The sequence below is a fragment of the Camelus bactrianus genome, chromosome 10 (genome assembly GCF_048773025.1).
Source record: "Camelus bactrianus isolate YW-2024 breed Bactrian camel chromosome 10, ASM4877302v1, whole genome shotgun sequence".
NCBI classification, from domain to species: Eukaryota; Metazoa; Chordata; class Mammalia; order Artiodactyla; family Camelidae; genus Camelus; species Camelus bactrianus.
In genome coordinates, this window is record NC_133548.1 from 60,315,171 (window position 1) to 60,337,390 (window position 22,220).

The 22,220-nt window shown below is 38.0% G+C and overlaps 1 protein-coding gene across 1 annotated transcript in view; it reads left to right on the forward strand.

Moving 5' to 3' along the window:
• The first annotated feature begins 1,100 nt into the window (after window positions 1-1,100).
• TYR (tyrosinase) overlaps window positions 1,101-22,220 on the forward strand; it is a 66,825-nt gene continuing 45,705 nt past the window's right edge. The window contains exons 1-2 of the mRNA XM_010973375.3: window positions 1,101-1,972; window positions 7,852-8,068. Coding sequence (XP_010971677.1) covers window positions 1,154-1,972; window positions 7,852-8,068 — 1,036 coding nt within the window. The 5' untranslated portion in view covers window positions 1,101-1,153. The remainder of the gene's footprint in view (window positions 1,973-7,851; window positions 8,069-22,220) is intronic.

The window sequence follows — 22,220 nt, forward strand, 5'->3', positions numbered from 1 at the left end:
TATTTTTATCATGCATTTCAAATTATCTAGCTCACTACAGACACAGAAAAAAAAATCCTAAAAAATGTAGGTTATCAATTATTATTTGTTGAATAAAAATATTAATCCTTATTCACTCACTCACTAAATTGAGAACTCCTTTGCAAGATCATATTGAAAACAAAATTTCAAATGAATTCCTGGTTTCCAGAAATTATGGGTGAAACAAGATGGCTACAGCATTCAAAAAAAAAGTACAAACTATTAAATATAAAATAAATAAGCTACAAAGATATATTATACAGCACAGGGAATGTAGCCAATATTTTATAATAAATTCAAATGGAGTATAATTTATAAAAATACTGGATTAATATATTATACACCTGAAACTAATATAATACTAAAAATCAACTATACTTCAATTTAAAAAAAAAGTTTCCTTTCAAATATTAACTAATAAAAGTTCCCCAAATAAAGCAGACCACCCAGCTTAGTAACAGTCAGAAAATGAGTTATCAGACAGCTGGCAAGCTGCTAGCATCAAGATAATCAGGGAAGAGCATCAGAAAGGTTTTTTTTTTTTTCCTTCTGATACTTTGTACTTGATGAATAAGCTGTAGATATAAGAAATAATCTCTAAGCTCTGAAAAGTATCTCTCCCTGCAAAGCTGAATTCTACAGACGCTGTGACCTATTTATGGTCTCTGGGAAACAACCTACCTTGTGCCCAAAATCTCTAATACTTCTTGACTTTTCTTAATAAAAGAAGCTCTATTCCTGGCACAACATCTCATTTTCAAATTCAAATTGTCAGTAATTTTATAGTCAATTAACTGGGTTTATTTAGATCAAGTACCATTAATATTATTATCATTATTATTACTCTTATTACCATAAGAATTAAACTGTTAATGGTGAATAGTGTTTCTCACTTTATCATAGGCCTATCCTACTGGTGGGATTCATGCCAACTCCAGAGAAAAGTTAGTCATGTGGTTTTCAGAAGATGAAAGCTTAAGATAAAGACTGAGAGTGTTTGATGCTGGAGCGGGGAGTGGTATTATATAGGTCTTAGCCAAAACATGTGATAGTCACTGAAGGGGTAGCTGAAAAGCGAAGTGTGTGGCTCAATTAATCAGCTCCAGCAGACCTCGTGAGAACCAGAGGAAGCATGCTCCTGGCTGCTTTGTACTGCCTGCTGTGGAGTTTCCAGACCTCCGCTGGCCATTTCCCTCGAGCCTGTGCCTCCTCCAAGAACCTGATGGAGAAGGAATGCTGCCCGCCGTGGGAGGGTGACGGGAGTCCCTGTGGCCAGCTCTCAGGCAGGGGTTCCTGTCAGGACATCAATCTGTCCAAGGCACCACCTGGACCTCAGTTCCCCTTCACAGGGGTGGATGACCGGGAATCTTGGCCCTCTGTCTTTTATAACAGGACCTGCCAGTGCTTTGACAACTTCATGGGATTCAACTGTGGAAATTGCAAGTTTGGCTTCCGGGGACCCAACTGCAGAGAGAGGCGACTTTTGGTGAGAAGAAACATCTTTGATTTGAGTGTCCCAGAGAAGAACAAATTTCTTGCCTACCTCACTTTAGCCAAACATACCACCAGCCCAGACTACGTCATCCCCACGGGCACCTATGGCCAAATGAATAATGGATCAACACCCATGTTCAATGACATCAACGTTTATGACCTCTTTGTATGGATGCATTATTATGTGTCAAGGGACACGCTGCTTGGGGGGTCTGAAATCTGGAAAGACATTGATTTTGCTCATGAAGCACCAGGCTTCCTGCCTTGGCATAGACTCTTCTTGTTGCTGTGGGAACAAGAAATCCAGAAGCTGACAGGGGATGAGAACTTCACTATTCCATACTGGGACTGGCGAGATGCAGACAACTGTGAAATTTGTACAGATGAGTACATGGGAGGGCGCGACCCAGTAAACCCTAATCTACTCAGCCCAGCATCCTTCTTCTCCTCTTGGCAGGTAAGGTGGGCGGGACATACTATCTCCAGCATGAAAGAACCTTAGCAATCACCTCTTCTGGCAGGTCTTCATAAACCTCCTTTCTCTTCTCTCCATCTCCTGCCAAGTATAGAAAATGTCCCCTGTCAAGAGCTCAACAAGCCTTCCATTTTTCCTTTATTGCACACTTCACAACTATAGTTACATAGGCATGTGTGTGGTTATTTGTCTACCCTCCTTCACTAAGTCCCTAAACTTTAGTGAATAAAAAGTACCTGGTTTATCACTGTACCTCTCGGCACACAGGATGGTGCCTGGCAAATGGTAAGAGCTGATTAAGTACTTGTTGAATGAATGAATGAATGAATGAATGAATATTTAGATGATTCAATAAATAGATGATTTAGGTCAATGTTTCTGAAATTTTCTTTGCAATAAAATTTATGCAGTGTACCAATTAAAAACACAAATTCCTGGCCCTATCCCAGAGTCATTGTTCAGAATTTTCAAAAGAGGGTCCTGGGAAGACATTATTTACTAAATGTCTCTGGTGATTATTATCATCAGGGAAGTCTGGGGAATATTACTTAGATTAAATCTTCCTTTAAAATTGTAAGAAAAATACCACATGACATCGCTTATCTGTGGAATCTGAAAAAAGAGACACAAATGAACTTATTTACAAAACAGACATAGAGAGCAAACTTATGGTTGCCAGGGGGTGAAGTGTGTGGAAAGGGATAAACTGGGGGGTTGAAATTTGCAGACACTGACTATTATATATAAAATAGTTAAACAGCAACAACAACAAATATGAGGACTCTGGGGTTCAAACAGGTAAATAATTAAAATAGCTAATATTCATTTGAGCAATTAGCAGGTGTGTAGCCCTGTTGTGTTTTTGTACATTAACACATTTAGCACTCTTATTAACCTTTCCCCATCTTAAAGATTTAAAAAAAAAAAAAAAAAGGAAAAAACAACCTGCGGTATAAAGGTATCAGGTAACGTGTGCAAAATCACAGAGCTAGTATGTAGCAGAGGCAAGATTTGTTCTCAGATGGCCTGGCTGCATGACAACCCTATACTATTTCCAGGGACATGACTGCTATGATGTCTTTAGCCAACGGATCTGTTCCATTCTGTCTCACTTTTTCATCAGGCTGCAGAAGAAATGAGCATTTTTCCTAAATATGTGCAAACTTTAGACATACAAGATAAGGGATTATTATTTTGAAATTTAATTTCTAATTTTCCTATTCTGATTTTTTCACACTGGATTTGGGGCAAAAGATAACCAAAGACATACACTTTTAATTGTCATTTTAAAACCCTAAGGTGGAAGAAATGCTTTTCTGCCTGTATTCCAAACATTTCTAATGCATCACTGCTATCTAGCAGTGCTTTATGGACCTAAGCTCAATATTTAAGTGAGATGGGAGGAATGTGGCATTTTCGCCTGGCACTCTGCAGTTTTGAAATGTGAGTGGCTTCCAGCCCACGCCTCCACTAAGTTCACACACCATCCAAATGGGCCCTATAGAAGTTCACTGAAAAATAGCCACTGTAATATCTAGTGTCACTAATGTCAGCTATTTACCAAGAGTAAAGACTATATTTGTGCAGGAAAGGCTGGAAAAAAATGTGCTTGAAAAAAAGATCATTTCCATAAGACTTCAGACTTCCTACCTTAATTGAGAAAGTACAAAACTTTAAGTTTGTAATTTTTTTTAAATGGAGGTACTTGGAATTGAACCCAGGACCTCGTGCATGCTAAGCATGAACTCTACCACTGAGCTATACCCACCCCCCATGTCTGTACTTTTTTTCTAATCATGTATTGATTGTTGAATGAATTTTTTTTCTTTATGACTGTGTTCAATTTTATTTCTAACTAAAAATTTGGGGGGTCTAGTAGGTAAACACTGGATTGAAATTGTTGCATTAGGTTCAAAACTGTTCCATGATTAAACTGTTATGTAGTAACTGGCATTAAAGATAAAACTAAGAAAGAGTGGACAAAGACCACTGAAGAAAAATGAGCAAACAAGAGTTTAAAAAAGGAAGGTGAAATGAATCAGCATCTGTGCACACCTACCGGGAGTGGAGTGAGTGGACTCACTGTGCCAGGTGCCAGTCAAGCCCAGCTCTTACTGGCTCTTTCCACTCCTTTACACAGCCTCTCTGGTGACAGTCCTTTAATAATGAAGATTAGTTGTTTATATTGATTTAATTCAGCAGTTCCCAGTATCTAAATCAGTTAGGGAACTTAAAAATATTACATGTGTTCTACCTAACTACCCTCTGCCAGAAAATCATATTCAGGGGTCCACTGTGAAGTCCAGGAATCTCTATTTTTAGAATCTTCTAGCGTGGTTCTAATGCACGGCCAGCACTGGGAATCACTGATTTAATTAGCATGGAAATTGACTTGGTATCTCCTTCACTTTACAAACTCAGGTTCTATAGTAAACGCGCCACTAGTTTAAATGCTTTTGCCTGAATTGAACACTCCAATCAAGAACTGGACTATTTTGTGTGCGCTGATGAGATCAAATAGCTTCCAGACTTGGTGAATGCATTCATACCTTCCAAATTAGTTAGACTCATTAGCCCCTTTGATACAAAGTCTCCCCTCCTTGATTTCAGGTATCTTTTACTTGACACAAAAAAATAGAGGTTTTAGAACTCTATAGCATTCATTAACTCTGAGCCAAGAGACCCTTAGTTGTGTACAGTGTAGTGCCCACATTTTGTGAAAGAGGATGCTCCTACAAGGTAGGATGATTTGTCCAAGGTCACACAGCTGAGGACTAAAACCCAGTGCCTCCGACTCCAATGCTATCTCAGGTCAACCAGGTTGTTCCCTACTCATAAGGAGGCCTTTACACTCAGAAGGGATCAAATAAGCCACTAATTGATGGATGTAAATTCTGACTCGTAGTCACTTTAATTCTCTTAAAATTCACTTGCACAGACAACGGGGGTAGATATTCTGATGTGGTCCTTTCCATTCACGTTGCAATGAAAATATTCCATTGACATTTATTGGTCTACATCTCTTACTCAGGTAGAATTGACCCTCATCATTTTGCACAATCATTACCCTTTGTACAGATTTATAAGATAGCACTTCTAACTCTCCAATATACACAATTGTTTTCAAACCTGTCTTTGTCTACCAGACTGCCAGCTGCTCCAACGTAGAAACCGTTTCTACTTTATCTTTATATCCACAGAGCCCAGGAACCTATTATATACATGGAATGGGCTTTATCAGTGCATGCTGAATTGAACAAAATTGAAAATCATAGACATGTTAGCTCCAGTGTTAACATACAAAAAAATGAGACTCTGCGTGGCTAGGTAGAAAATTAGATCATACTTTATAGCACTGGATCCTCGAGGCCAAAGACACAATGATGCCAAAATAAGCAGCAACTTACCCAAAGTCTCGAATAAAACATTTTGTGTATTCTCTCTACGCTTGTGTGTGTATATGTTTGTGTGTGTGTGTGTCCGTGCAAAAAAGAGAGCAAACAATATAGAAGATCAAGCAAGTTACAACCCGAGTGTCATTTAAGTGAGATTAATATTACCTATTGGTAAGTTTTTTAATTAAACAAAATAATATATTAAAAGTTACATGCTTAATTAATGTCCATTTTCTTAGAAAGCACATATTCAGAATTCACATCCTTTTTTGTTTATTTGTTCATTTATTTGTTGGTTTGTTTACTGCCAAGAGTTCTTAATAGAAGCATGTTTGTCATCATTTAAAACAGCCCATTATTTTTGGAGGTGGGGGGTGCTTCATAACATTAAAGCACAAATACCTATGCTCAACACGGTTAGATCCAGTGCTGTGCAAGCAGCAGATAAGCTAGCCATAAAAGAAAAGGTGTATCAAGGGAAGCTGTCATGACAGATCAAAATAAAGAGGAAAAAACATTTCCTAGATGATAGACATGAGTGCAGTGTGGTCAGGGAATTCACTCATCAGGTGAAAAGCACATCACATGGAGGCAAACTGTGGGAAGAAAAAAAGTTACATTTCAGCAGAGAGTCATGGGTTTTAGGTAACCATGGCAACAGCTCAGTGAAATAACAGCTTCTCTTTTTTCTTCATGAAAAAGATTCTGTGGAATGTCATATGGTTTACATTTTTTCCCCAGATGAAGCTTCTAATACTATAATAGTACCTTTGCTCCTGAAGCTTTTAATAACTGGTCATATGTTGCATTTCTTTAAATTTAGGAGAACAACTATCTATGTTCACCTTCTCCATGAACACTTGTTTCTTCTTTCTGTCTCTTTTTTTTTTTTTTTCACTTGACTTGGGACACTTGATTTCCACACCCCCACATCGTGCTTTATAGATCACCTGTGTTGAAACAGAAAAAGAACAAACTTCTCATTAGAAAACTTCTGCCACTTACTGGATTCTACCTCTGTCACTTAACCAGATGATAATGGATATGCTATTTAAAATCTAAAAACCTTTGCTTTTTTCCTTAACAGAAATTGTCCAGTTATCATATGTATGCATTTTCTGTATCCATGAAAATACTAAATGGAATGGAAAGCAGAATAGTGCAGTGGAAAGGGTACAGTCTTTTGAGTCATGAAAACATGAGTTACAGTGGACTTTTGTAACTTACTTATAAGATCACCAGTTACTTAAATATTCCAAGACCCTTTTTCTTTAAAATTAGGGTAATAGATCTTAAAGCAGTATTGTGAAGGGATTCAATGGAATCTGTTAATACAACATGACTAATTTAGTATCTGACGTATTCTTTGAGTTCGCTGTATGGAAGCTATTATCATAATAGATCTTGATATACTGATGTTAGTTATTATAATAATGACGATTAACCCAGTGCTACAGAGCCAGAGTTAACAATTTGGTGGCTTGCCCAATAGTCTCATATTCAATAATAATACAATAGCTGTCACTATTAAACATCCATACTTGGCACTATACACTAAGTGCTTTACATAGGCAAAATTATTCGATCCTTCACAAAAAGTTGTTATAGTCCCCATTTACAGACGAAAAACCTTGATCCTCAGAGAGCTTAAGTAATTTGCCCAAGGTCACGTAGCTAATAAAGAGTCAGTACTGGAAACCACGTCTGACTGCCGTCTCCGTGATCATAACCAGAGTGCTAACCATTTCTCCTACCCTGCCTCCCCTCCTGTATCAAATATAAAGACAACGATTTGAGATTAAGTGTTCCATATTACTTCTGGAAGTGGGGTAGACTTCCTCCTTGTTGCTAATACGTGCAGTCATCTGAACACGTAGTCACTTGGCAGTTCTCATTTCAGCAAAAACAGTTCCATTCAGACCTCTCTAATTTAACCGAGTCTGCTGTAGGAGTCTTTTAGACAGTAGGCTCTTTTGAAAACATCCTGAGATGGTTTATTATTCAAACAGGAATGAAAGTGATTTCGTCTGTGTACCCGCTGTGATGTCTAGTTTATCGACATCATAAAGGAATCCAATATATTACGTTCGATGCAAAAAAGTTCGGTTAGCTTTATTCAGCCATTCCTAAGCCGTGCACAGGCAGTCATAAATGTACTGCATGTAGCTTCGGAATCAGGAGGACTGTGAACTAATGGTCTCCCCCTGACTCGACAAGGCCTATGGAATTTAGTCTACTTTCCTAAGTGGTAGATGCAAGACTCGGACTCCGTTCTGGATTTTAACTTTCATGGCTTATTCTGCAACTCTCAGGAAGCTGCTTCCTCCAACAATTTACTTTAAAACGTTAATCTCCTGGTGATTAGAGATCCAAATACGGTCATCAGGAATGCCCATCTCCCTACCTTTCCCGTCTAACCTGGAGGAGGAGACAGCACTGCTTTAACACAGAGGTGTTTTCGCGCAGATCATCTGCAGCCGGCTGGAGGAGTACAACCGCCGGCAGGTTCTGTGCGACGGCACGTCCGAGGGGCCCTTACTGCGCAATCCCGGGAACCACGACCCAGCGCGGACCCCGCGGCTCCCCTCCTCGGCTGACGTGGAGTTCTGCCTGAGTCTGACCCAGTATGATTCGGGCGCCATGGATAAAGCCGCCAATTTCAGCTTTAGAAACACCCTGGAAGGTAATCTCTTTCTTCATTCATTTAAACTCTTTTTCCTTTTTTTTCTTTCTTTTTTTCTCTTGAATTCATGCTTATAATCTCTTATCCAAAACCCTGGGCCCAGAAGTGTTTGGGAATTCAGAATTTTCTGAGTTGAGTCTGGGCAGGTGGCATATATACATCTACAGCCAATAACCCTAGCGGGGTGTGGGCGGCACGCGTAACGCAAAGCATGGCTAGCTCCGCAGCGGAGCGGATGAGGGTACCCACCACGGCAAAGAACAGAGACGGTAAGCGGCCAAGTGGAGAATAAAGTCGGGATTTTCCACTAAAAACGTATTGGTGCCAAACAAAATAATACATTTTCAGACCTTTTTCTATTTGGGAATTATAGATTTAGGACTGTGGACCTGGCATACTTTTCTACGTTTTAGTGTTTGTCTAGTTTAAAATATTCTGGACTCTAGCCTCTTTGAGACAAGTCCATTATTATTCAGGATAAACTCCGTATGTCAGGTTGAGGCCCCATTTGTTATCCCTCAGAATGTCTGTGCTTCGGCAGACTCCTTTGTCCAAAGACAAAGATCGAGAGCATGTTTTGCTCCCTGGAGAGACACATTTTATCTCAAAACTAGGATGGGGTGGAGCTATGGAATGTCTTGGCATAAAGGCATGCTCAGGTGAATACAGCCACCGGAGGGCAGGACTGGAGAATCAGGAGCGCAGGCAAGCGCTGCACTCTGCTGTCTCAGTAAATGCAGGTGGATTGAATTGCTGGGTTTTTTCCCCTATTTTATCTATTATTCATTCAATCATTCATTCATTCATTCATTTAAATTGAAGTATAGTTGGTTTACAATGTGTTAGTTTCTGGGGTACAGCATAGTGATTCATTTGTACATATATATATTCCTTTTCATATTCTTTTTCATTATAAGCTATCATAAGATACTGAATATAGTTCCCCTATACAGCAGGACCTTGCTGTTTATCTGTTTTATAGCTCAGTGATAGAGCATGTGCCTAGCATGCATGAGGTCCTGGGTTCAATCTCTAGGACCTCCATTAAAAATCAATAAATAAATTAAGTGAATTGTTGGTTGTGATTCAACCTCACAGTTATCGCTGCCCTTTTTTTCTTTTGGGTCTTGTGAGAGTTATGTAAATGTACTTCCCATAGAATGAACTCCCACAGCCAGTGCTGGGATGGAGGAACTGTTGCATTTTTGTCTACTGAAGTCATTTATGTAACCTCAGCTTTCCTCTTAGACTCAAATGCTGAACTAAAGACTTGTGCGATTTGTGGATTACCTGAAAGAGAATCATATTCTCAGATAAAGCAAAGAAAATTTAGTAGACATTGTAAAAGGTAGTCTTCTGATGACGCTAAATAGGTGGTCCCTGTGGAGTATGGACTGTTAGACTCAGTGAAGAATCTTCTCCTGTGTAAATCTCTGACTACCCATGGTGTCCTGTATTTCACAGTTTATAATAGTGCTAATGCAAAATTAGTAATGGTATGTATATTGGGGGATGGGGGTGGGCTGGCGGTTTAGTGAAGTGGTTAAAGGCAATCAACCAGACTGGGATTTGATCTAAACGCTACCATTTCTTAATCTGTTACCTCGGGTAAGCTATTTAACTTCTTTGGGCCTTAATTTCATCCTCTGTGAAACGTAGATAAGAGTAATAACTTACAGGGTTCATGTAAGGATTAAATAATATAATACTTGTAAGGAACATGTAACATTTTTCAGTAAGTGGCGGCTATTACTATGTTAAACTGGAATTAGTTTTTGACAACTCAGTTATCAGTCATTAATTTTTCTGACAATTAGCTTAGGAACTAAGTATAGACTGAGTCCTGAGAAAATAGATCGTGAGGTACTAAGGTTTAGAGAAAAATATAGGAAGGAGGAAGAATAGAAAAGGAAAATTTCTTAAGGTAGACCTAGAGGGAGAACATTTCTGGAGATAAAAGCTACTGCTTTTCAGGGAGAATTCCCAAAAGCAAGGAGACAAGAGCAAAGACAGCTCCTGTTACCCCAAATGGAAGAAGGTGCAGGAACAAAGAGCATCTCTGATTTAATGAAATGCTCCCAGCCCCAAGCACAGTGCAGCTTAGGACGGTGGAACTCATAGTTGGAAGACACTTCTCAATGTCCTCAGTTCAACATCCCACACTTTGCTGAAGTGCCTGCTATGGTAGTGTCTCTATGTAGTCATCCAAAGACAGAGATCAACCTGCTTCACAAGGGAGACAGGAAGTTCTTTAGGTTAAGATGAAATCTAATTGCATTCAACTTAGAGAGCTCTCCGTGAATCTGGTACTCTGGGAAATTATGGAAGTACAAAGACATACCAAAATGGCTGTTACACAGTTTCTGACCTCGAGGAGCTCACCATTTAGGGGAGCATCATTCATCCAGAGAAAACATCATGCAAACACATAAGGAAAACACAGTATGATGGTCAGAATGAAATGAGATAAGAACCAAGAGCTAAGCCAGACGTATCTCCCAAGGTGGTGAAAATGGAACTGTATCTTGAAACATCAATAATTTCTCACCAGGAAGAGCAGAGAAGGAAAGGCATCTCCAGCAAAGAACAACATATGCAGTGGAATAGAAGTATGAAAGTGTAAGATTAGATAAAAGAAATTACAAAAAGAAATGAGAAGTTGTATATGGCTAGAATATTAAGTCTGTAGTGGTAAATAACAGAGGTATAGAGAGTTTAGAATATACCATGAATGCCAGTGTTTTTGCGTCTTCTCTGGAGTAAATAAAAAAAAAAAAAGTGTAGGCTCCTAGGAGTATGTTCACAGATCCCTAGGAAATTAAGAGACTGAAGTTTACTCTTTGTAAATGTCATTCATATCTTCCCCGTAAAAGAGATAAGTTTGAAGACCCAGTGTTTAAAAATCATGATATAATGTTCATATCTTCAAGAACACATCGAAATACCTTTGGTGAAACACTGCTGTAGACACTGGGAGTCAAGAGAGGTTTTTAAGCAGGAAATTGACATGATTCTATCTGTATTTCAGAAAGATGTGAAACTAGTGCCCTCAGCAGAATGCAGAAAGACTAATCAGTGAGCTGTTGGGAGGATGCTGAACGGTGAGGGCTTTATCTGAGGCAGGGAGAATGAGATGAAATGAGTTGGTGAGAGAACAGAAACGCTTGTGTATTCTAGAGTATGGAGTATCAGAGATACTTGGTGACTAAATATGAGACAGAAAGGTAACACTGAAGATGATTATGAAACATCTACCACTGACTTTTAATAATTGGTCCTTATTTTGTTCTCAAACTATACACCACTAAAAAATCTATTTATCCTTATCCTCCTACTATGATTCTCTAGAACATTTTTCCTGCTGCCCTTCCACCCTGTCTATTTTACTGTGACTACCTCACACGTCACTGGGAAGCATCTTGCCTCTTTATTTGCTAGAATTTCTCGAGGAGCTGTCTAGGAAATGGTAAAGGAGCTCTGGGCTTTAATGAAAGGTAATGGAGGTTTTGACATTTTGAATGAAGTCTTAAGGTGATAATGTGCATACTGGAAGAGAAAGGCCAGTGGCCAGTCACCGTGAATTCTCAAAGGATTATTTAGTTTCCAGTCTTGCCTCCTGCGCAATGGACTTTCTTAGCATATCCAGAAATGATCACACAAACTGAAGAACTAGATTAAATTAAGACTTGTGTAAACCAGAATGCCAAGGGAGTTATTTAAGTGGGGTGAGACATTCTAATGATTGGGAAGGCTCAAGCCTTCCCCCATGCATCTTCTTTAGCAATTCTGAGGGAATCAGAAAGCTGAGTAGCCTGGTACAGACTGGGGTACACTGACTCAGAATGAGGTGGAGGGTTTTGAGAAAGGGTTCAGCCAGTCCAGGAAAACCTTTGTGAGCCTGGGTTACTGAACTCCCCGGAATTACCACCTTGCCAGCCTTGTTGGTAGTCTGAACACGCAATGATCCTGACCGTAATAATAACAATAAAAATCCCTATCTTTCAAACATTCTCATTTCCCACATGTTCTATTATTTAATCCTCACAACAATCCTGTGATGTTTAATATTCACTGATTAAGCGAAGGCACCATCTTCAGTTACATAGTTATTCCAATGAGTTTAGGAGACAGTCTTTCTCCTTCTACTTAAAGGAGCTGATTCAGCCCATCTGACTTGAAGAATACCCTTTTTGTTCTTTACTCCAAGTTCTCAGGGCAAATAGGACCCTACCTATTACATGTAAGAAATTCAGACAAGCGTCCTGCCTGTTACTTTCCAAGTGGGTTTACTTTGAATTACAATTCTTTTATCAGGAGATAATGTTACCTTTTTATAAAGTCTGAAGTAATAGGGAGTGCTGGATTATGGAGAAGGCTTTGTGGACATGTAAGCCTGTTTTTAAGAATTCTAAGGCAGAAGCTGCTCTCAGGGAAGAGTTAGTACTTATGTATTAGGTTCACAAGAAACAAGTCAAGCATAATTCCTATCCATACAAATGTATGCCTTTTAAATCCTTAATCAGTGCTTTGCTTTCCAAAGCTGAAGAAGGATGGCAAGACCAGACTATATTCATTTTATCTGGCCACTAGAAATTCTCTAGTCAGGATGTGGTGAGAGCCTGCTAGAAACTATGGATGTTGGAGCATTAGGGAGCACTTTAATCTTGCAAAGACAATCTTTTTTAGACCGACTGGCATTGTGCAGACACCTGGGTGGTGGAAGCTCACAGTTTTCTTTTTTTTTTCAGAAAAAAAAAAAAACTCTTAAAAACAGTATAAGTAGTTTAAAGTTTGGGGATATTACTGCTTAGTAAACTCTTAGCAACAAATGTGGTCATGATATAACCTGGAGCTCTCTCTGTTAAAAAAAAAAAAATGGAGTGTCAGTCCCCATGAATTTATACATTTTTAAATGTCTCTTCTGCTTCTTCCCTCCTCTACCAGTTGTTCTGGCATGCAAATTGTTCTTGCCAAATGTGAATGCTGAGAAAGTATTTTATTTAAGGCATATGTTGCCTGAGCTATGAATTAAAGGGTGCTGGCAAACACCAGTTTTGAAAGCTACGCTGGAGAAACAGAGAGCGAAACATCCCATGTTGGGGCAGGGCCCTTTAAAGTGGATTGAAATACTAATTTTGAAGGCATATAGCACTATATTTGAGCATCAGTTCCAGCAATGTATCTTCTTACTCATTTAAAAAAAAATGTATTTAGTAATTATATATTTAGGCTATTGTGAGGATGTCCACATACCTGGCTCCTATTACGTATACAAGAAGTATTTTCTTTTCCCCCACTCCTGTCTTCTCTGCAATCTTCAGTAGTCATCCCGATTTCCCTTATAATTTAGCATGGGTTATTAGTCTTCATGATATTTATTTACTCATAATAGATAGCTTTTCATTTAGTTTTTTATCATTTGAATTCACTGCTATGGAAAATGGCTGTTTGCTAAAGGATAATGTCATTTTCCAATCATTCAACTTAAGGTCCTAGAAGATCTTGAAGGAGCAAATTAATAATGCATTAATTCCAAGGATAGGGTCAGGCATTAGGTATATGGAGATTTCACTTCCTTGGGACAAATCTTGGGGAAAATGCCACCACTCATTAGTAATAACCACTGCAAAGAAAAAGCAGAATTCTATTTTTATGCATTCATTCATTTAGCAAATATGAGTTAAGAGACTTCAGAAAGCAAAGACAAATTGGCTATGCTGCATGCATATGTAAGACTGCTTTGTACAAAACAAAGACACAAACCAAACTTTTAAGACTAACATTTGACATTTATTTTTAAATTGACGGATGAAATAAAAGAGCACAATACTAAGAACTTTCTTTTGGTCGAGCAATTGGTAATCCTTTTGTGCATTAACATTTATTGATTCATAAACATCAAGAGATACAATGTGTAGCACCATCCGAAATAACATTACAGTTATTAATATGCAGGAAAGCAGGCTCAGGGAAAACATAATATAGGTTTTATTCTAAGAATAAAAACAGGAAGATACAGAGAACAGAGGGAAAGGGGTTGGAGGAGGACAAAATGGGTAAAAGGGGTTAACTGTATGGTGACGGATGGAACTAAACTTTGGCTGTAGTGTGTACAGAAGTTGAAACATAATGTACAATTGAAAGTTATATAACATTATAAACCGACGTTATCTCAATGAATTAAAAAATAGAATAAACTTTTGATTTATAAATTTTAAGAAACTTACTCAGGAAAATCTTGTCTTAAATTAAAACGTCACAGCTACAAATCCAGGAGTTAACTCTAGCCTTCATCTTTTTAGAGCCAGTCAGCTTCATACCAGGGACTGTGAATACTTATCTTTCCCTTCTTCACAGTTTAATTTAGGAGGATCAAAGTCATTATTTATGTAAGTATCAATTTCAGCAGAAGTTTCAACTACAGCTTTAGCTGGCCCCAAGGGAATACTTACGAAATAGAAGCTTGTGTCCAAGGTTGAGTACATGGTGAGATACCACTTTCCTCAAGATAAAAGCCATTCAGTTGGTTAAAAAAATTCATTAAGGTCACTGCATTGTATAACTCTAGGGACATCATATAGCTTTTATTGTATTGTGCTCCAGCGAACGAAATTATCATAAAGTGTAATCTAAATGGTAGTCCCTAGGGTTGTATATTTTTACTGTGCTATAAATCTGTCCTCCTTTAAAAATTAACACTTAAAAAATGAATAGCTAGCACTTACTGAGCAGTTACTACATGTTGGGTATCTCAGTACACAATTCATCTACCTTTAACCAACCTTATCCTAAGTGGTAAGTTCTATTTATTATCCCCATTATATAGATTAAAAAATATGTCAGAAAGGTGAAGTCATCTGCTTATAGCAACAGAGATCATAAGAGTTGAAATCCAAACATAGATCATAAATGCTGGAATCCAAAATCAATACCAAATTCTGAGCGCATAATCTCATTGGAAAATGTTTAGAAACATGATAAGGACACTATGGTCCTCAAAGAGAGATCACTTGAACTAAAGACATGAGACCCTATGTAAGTCATTTAACTTCACACAGCACATTTTTTTCATCCATAAAGTGGAGATAATATTTCTGTACTATTTATCTCTGAATGTTCATGTGTGTATTAAATAAGATACTGTTTGTTAGTTGCAGGAAACCTCTGTTATATTATAATGAGTGAAGAATTTTTGGGGGGATGTATTCAAAGTATTAGCATTTTGTCATCTTTTGTCAATAATTTTAACCCAAACTATATTTTTCTTTTTCATCCTAGAGTTCATTAAGAATCTTGTGATAGTGACTGCACAGTAGATAACTTAACAGTAGAAGTTTTGAAAGCTTGTGAACTTGGACTTATAAATTTAGTGATTAAATATGTAGAAAAGAATGTACTGATAAAAAGGATCAGTTTTAATAAATCCTGAGCTATGGTAATTAATCAGGATAAGAAGCACCACTTGTATATACACCAAAGGCAACTGTGGTTCTAAGCAGTCCTTCCAAGATTCCACGTACTATTAGTTTCATAGGATATTACTGAAGTAGTCTATTTGTTCTTCTGTTAAAATATTGTAAGAAAGAAAACCCAAATAATGTGGCTTTAAAAAGGTAGATGTTTATTTTGATCTATGAAACAGTTCAGTTAGATGATCCAGAACTGTTAGTGCAGTTCTGCAGTCCTCAGTTCTCAGCTTGCTTCTCTGCATCTTCGTTCTAATGTCTTCATTCTAATCAGCAGGAAGAACACAAAGTGGGAAAAGGAGTACGTGCCCATTCTTCTTTAAAGACAGGTCAGAAGTGTCTCTCAGTAATTATATTTTATCCCTGTGATCAAACAGACATTGCCGTCCTTAGCTCTAAAGGAAAACTGCAAAATGCAACCTCCAGCTAGTGGCCATGTGCCCCCCCCCCCATTTACTGTCATCATTATTAGGAAAAGAAGAAAATTAGTATTGGTTAAAAAAAAAAAGTAACATTCTCTGTTACAGTCCCTTTTTCTAGTATTCATTGAAATGTGTGAAATTAAAATCACATATCTTTACCACAGTGTTCAGTCTACTGAGTTTCATATAAAACAGTAATTCTGCAGTGGTAAATGAAGTGTCAAAATATTCTTTTATTCCAGACCTTTTAGTTATTAAACTTACGAGCATTTATTTTATAACTTGAAAAAGTTTTTTATAACATGTGTCAGAGTAACATGCTAGGATGTTATGGACTGAATGTTTTGAGTTCCTTCCAAATTCATATGTTGAAACCCTCTCCCTCCCCCTACCCATGTGATGATATTAGAAAATGGGCCTTTGGGATTTAATTAGGATTAGATGAGGTCATAAGGGTGGAGCCCTCACGAGCAGGATTCGTGCCCTTATAAGAGTCACAACAGAGCTTGCTCCCCGTGTCTGCTCTCTGCCTTGGGAGGATTCAACTAGAAATCAGTAATTTGCAACCTGGAGGAGGGCTCTCACCAGAACTTGACCATGCTGGCACCCTAATTTCAGATGTCCAGCCTCCAGAACAGTGAGGAATAAATTTCTGTAGTTTATAAGCCACTCACACCATGGGACTTTGTTACAGTAGCCCACACTGTCTAGGACATAGAAGCTGTAACAAATGAACCCGCAAATCTAGTGGCGTAACCCAATAAACACTGGTTGATTTCTTACTCATGCTGGGTCTAGTTTGGATGTTAATGGTTGGTGAGTGGCCTTTCACATGATCATTTTAGTGACTCTACTGTTCCCCCTCTCTCTGATGCAACTTCTGCATCTTCCTGGGAGACAAGGGAAGAGAGGGTTTGGAGGGTCCTACAGGAGAAAAATATGGGTCAAGCCTGGAAGTGGTCTATCCACCTTCTGCCCACATTCCACTGACCATGATTCATTCACCATGCCATACTAAATATGAGCTTGGTTGTGCACAGAGGAGTTTGAGAAAATGGGTTGTGACCACATTAAATGGATGTATGTTGGGTCTTTCTGTTTGAGGCTTTTCAATTTTTTTTTCCCCTTCTAGGATCCATACTCACTGGGGACTTTTAGTTTTGAGATAGGATGCCTCACTTATACTGAAGCCCCAATTCTTGGCTGAGAAAAGAATTTATTTTCTCTCACTTGCCATTGTTTTATTTTCCCCATTTTCTACAATACTTTTTTACCTTATCTCATTTTCCACCAAGTATGAAAAGGCCGTGAAATTCCATTTTCCCTAGCCATTCCATATATTTCTTTCCCAATGGCACCTCCCAAAATATATTTCATGTTTTAGGGATGAACAATTATTTCTATTAATATGCTTTGTTCAAATGAAGAATTGCCTCTCTCTTCTCTCCTCCCATCTATTGTCATCTCCTCCACGCTAATCAACACCGTAACTATTTTTCATACAAGCTGCACAGGTCTTTATATATAATTAATCCTTCCATCAGAAGAATATTGAGAGAATCACCTACTAAATGAAAACATAAGAGCCAGTTTCAGGGCCATGATCCATTTTACTCAGTCATGACCCTTGGAACATGATGGGCATGTTCCAAATAATTTTAGCTTAAATGATTTTAAAATTATGCTAGCAAGTGAAGTTACATGTTTTAGAAAGAGAAATAAATATCTCATATTTATTTATTCAACAAACATTTATAAAGCATTTACTGTGTGCAGGCACTTTGCAATATACTAGGAATAACTAGTGAATATGATGCAGATCCTTCTGGCTTGGAATTTACAGTCTAATTAATAACTGGACCATGAATAACTATAATCCAAAGGAAATAAATGATTAAAAAGAGGGAATTATAAGTATTACTAAATAGAGGGACCTAATCAAGTGTTTATTGTTAAAGAAACTCTGAGGATCTGATATCTTCAAGGATGAGTTGAAATAGGTCAGGTAAAGTACAAAAGGAAAAAGGGGGAAAACATAAATTCTTTCCAATATCCTAACAAAATCGTCTTACAAATTCCCAGAGTCCTGGTAGTTAATAACAACTGCTGACATCAATACAGCCCTACTTTTTCAGTTCCTAAAAACCTTCCACACCCTTTATCTTAATTACTCCTCTCAGAAGTCCTGTATCATATGTGTTATTATATTCCTAGATGAACGAACTGAGATTCAGAGAATTTAAGTAACTTGACAAGATCACATAGCTAATAGGTAGCAAAATTAGATCATCAACGGGGGAGGTCATGTCCCCAAGTCTTATAAACAGAGGAAGTTTTAGAGGAACCAGACAGTAGTGGTCAACACTCAGATTACCTGGGTTGAAGTCCTGATACTGTCACTTAACTAACCAGATGCCTTTTGGTCAGGTGAACCTGTCTTTACTTGAAATCCTTCATTTACAAAGTGAGGATAATCACAGAGCCTGCCTTATGTGTTATTATTAAAGACCGCATGATCTTTACAAATATTTGTAAATGATGTACAACCATCTCTGTAATGGAAAAATTTCGTTAAATTATAAAGTCACTGCCGTTCATGTTGACGCATAGTCTAATTTTCTAGCTCCATATAGAAACCAGATTCTAAAGAATGGAGTACCAGTATTTGAGACCTCCAGTGGACAAAAATGTTTCAGAAAAGCATTAGTCCTAAATTAAGCCAATATCCGAAGTGTAACAAAATGATAATACTTCCGACTTAGAATGACTCTCAGAAACAGCCTTTGAGATGCAATTGTATCTGTATTCTACAAACTTCTGAAGCTCTGTAAGGGGATTCAATTTGGCAAAGACAAACATTGGACTTAAGGAGGTAGGCAGCTAGCCTTCTCTATCGGTGGCACCGCCAAAGAATTCCAACTGTTGCTGTGTTTTACGAAAGGAATCCAACTGATCCAGCTGACTGAATGTCTCTGAAGCCCTGGGATAGGAAGCTTGTGAGGTACTCATCCAAAAGAAGAGGGAGAGTGGGAACCACCATAATAGGGCCTTCTCTACCCTAAAGTGGTATATTACAGAAAAGTGGGCTGTGTAAGATGCCTCGGGTTTTTTTTTTTTTTTAGCTTTTTTCATGAAAAGAATTAAGGGAAGCAAGGGTACTGCTACAACTAGAAAAGATCTATTGTCATCTCAGTAGTTTAATGTTTTAGTACAACTAATAGCTCTACACCAACTATGAGAGTGTAACAGAATGATTCAGAGCAGAAATCTCGTAGATAATTAGCCCAGATGCTGGCTCCAACACTTACCAGTTGAATGACCTTGGGTGAACTACCTAACCCTTTTGAGCTTTCATTTCACCACCTGAAAGTTGCTCTAATGGTGTCTTCTTTACAAAGTTACTATGAGGATTAAGTTCTATAAGAATATAATGAAACAGTCTAATGTCTACCACCGAGGAGTTGATAGCATAAAAATAGCAGTAATCTTTGTTGCCAGGTGGTAATTAAGTAGTAACAAAGAGAAATAAGAAAGTGTATGAATCATATTTCCACTTATAATTCAACTCTGATGATGAGCTTTGTGATCTATACACATAGGGGAAGTCCCTATTTGAAATTGAAGGTGGATGAAGGCAAACACATAAATGAAGAATTCAAACATATTTTCAAGTGATTTTAATCAAAGCATCTTAAAAATAATTACCCTTAATTTAAGTAGAATCTTTATTAATTATGCTTTATTTGAAGTTAGTTTTTTTCATTCATGCATATGTACACTCTCATTGTACATTTATAGCAATAACCCCATGTACAAATTTATACATATGAGAGATAAGAAAAGCAGAGTGATATAAGGAGAAAAACATGGGATTTGAGTGAGATGATTGTTATAGTTTTGGCACTAGCCTCTCAGAAGACATGTGACCTTTAATATGTCATCTAGATTTCCCCAATCCCAGTATCTTCATTTGTAGTATAATCATGCTGAAATTTCCTCTCTCTTCCTTATGTGAGGAACATCCAAAGGTATGCTGACTCATATCTAATGTGAGAGCTGACAGTATCTTTTCCCAGCTCTTTACTCAATGACATCAAGTTGGTACCTTGAAATTAACAATCATGGGAATAGCTACACCATGGAAATTGACAGATGCTACAAATCAACGTTCTCTCCATCACCACCCCCATTTCCCTCTGAGATCTGGTTATTAATCTTTTGCTAGTGTACTACTGGGAATGTCAAAATGAGAAAATGTGCCAGAAAGTGTTTCATGAACTATAACATGCGATGAAAATATGTTATAATATTCATTATGGAAAATTACCAATATACAGAGCATCTGTGACTTGCTTATGAAAATATCATTAAATGATCTTGTCTAATTAAAAAGCAAAGATGTAAATGAGCTTGTAGGACACATTTAAATGATTCAATTGACTTGTGTATTTTAGAAATGCCCTATCAAATCAAGCCAATGAGGGGATGTTATACAGAACTGTAATTGGGTGACTAATCATTCTTGTTTGCTCCGCACTATGGGGTTTCCCAGGACTAGGATGAGCTATATAATTTTCAAGGTCCAGCACAAATTGAAAACATGGAACACTTTGTTCAAAAATTATTAAAAATTTTAAGTAGCAATAGCAGAGCATTAAACCAAGTATGTGCAGGTTTGGGTGGGGAACACTCAGCTGCATGCTTATGAAGCTGGTTCTGACGCAGGAAAAATGGACGTAGGGCATGAGGACGGCCATGTCCCAGGTCTCAGTTGAGCCCCTGGGAAGGCATGCCCCACCAAATGTGCGTCCTTGGCTTCGCGCAGGAAAGAATTCAAAAGGGAGCCACAACTGAGTAAAAGGTAGATTTATTTGGAGAGATACATACTCCATAGAATGTAGGCTATTTCAGAAGGTGAGAGGAAGGCCATGAGGTGCGGGGATTGGGTGCTCAGATTTAAATAAAAAATAGGTACACACTACAGACAGAGTGCAGGCTGTCTCCAAAGAGGAGGGAGTGAGAGAGACTGCCACAGCGTGGTGCTGCCAGTTTTTATGGGCTTGGTAGCTTCACACGCCTACAAGTGGGAGGACTATTCCAGCTGCCCTGGGGGAGGGGCTGGGATTCCCAGGAATTGGGCCATTGCCCACTTTTCGACCTTTTGTGATTAGCCTTGGCACTGTCGTGGTGCCTGTGGGTGTGTTACTTATCATGCTAATATGTTACAGTGAGCATATGATGAAGCTCAAGGTCTACTAGAAATCAAACCTCAGGCCATCTCAATCCTCAAGGCCTACTGGGAGTTGAATCTTCCACCATTATGGTGTTAATTGCAGTCATTTCTTGAATAGCTGTGCCCTGCCCCTTCCCTCCTATCTCAGTTCTAGCCAGGACCCAAGACTTTCAGTGCTAAAATCAGAATAGTCTGGGGCAAATAGGGACTAAGTTGGTTGGTGACCCTACCTTTGCTTCAAAAATAGTTAGCATTAATATTAATATATTGTCAAAGTTTTAGCCCACCCAGTGCAATATACCAACTGTAGCAAGTACTGTCAGTTCAGTCATAAGTGAATGAAGAGCGGGGAAGAGAATATAGGTTGAGTAACACTTTGTCTATAAAGATGTTTGCTTGTTTCAGTCTGTGTGGTTTAGTGAACTAAATGACTCTGCTGTGACTCCCAAGTCTTCCCAAACGCACAAATCTAATATTAGAATACAGAAAGCCATTATACAATTTCACCTTAAAACAACTTTCAGACAAATTTTAAATGAAGAATGGACAATTATCCTTTTTTTTTCTTTTTTTTTGGACCATTATTCTTAATGTGTAAGATTGCTTTATAGATGTGTTTATAAAGTGGAGATAAGGTCTATGAAATGTTGAAAAAAAATCACTGGATGATGTAAGTCATGCATATTCTGTGTATTTATAACATGTATATAAAGAATATGATTACACATCATTTTCTTTACACACACACACACACACACACACACATAAACATTGATGTCACCAAGAGGAGAAATTGGTCTGATGTTTAAAATAACAAACAATTTAAAGTGATGAAACATGAGATAATTCTGTTGCTCTTTTTTATTGAGTGTATGGAGATGAGCACAACTAATTACCACTGATTCATCGTTGTCTTCGTGCCCACAATGAAGACAATTAGAGCAGTGGTTCTCTAATGCAAACTTTAGTATCCATTAGAACCACCTCACAGTCCTGTTAACACCAGTGGTCCATCCGTCTTACTTTCTGAT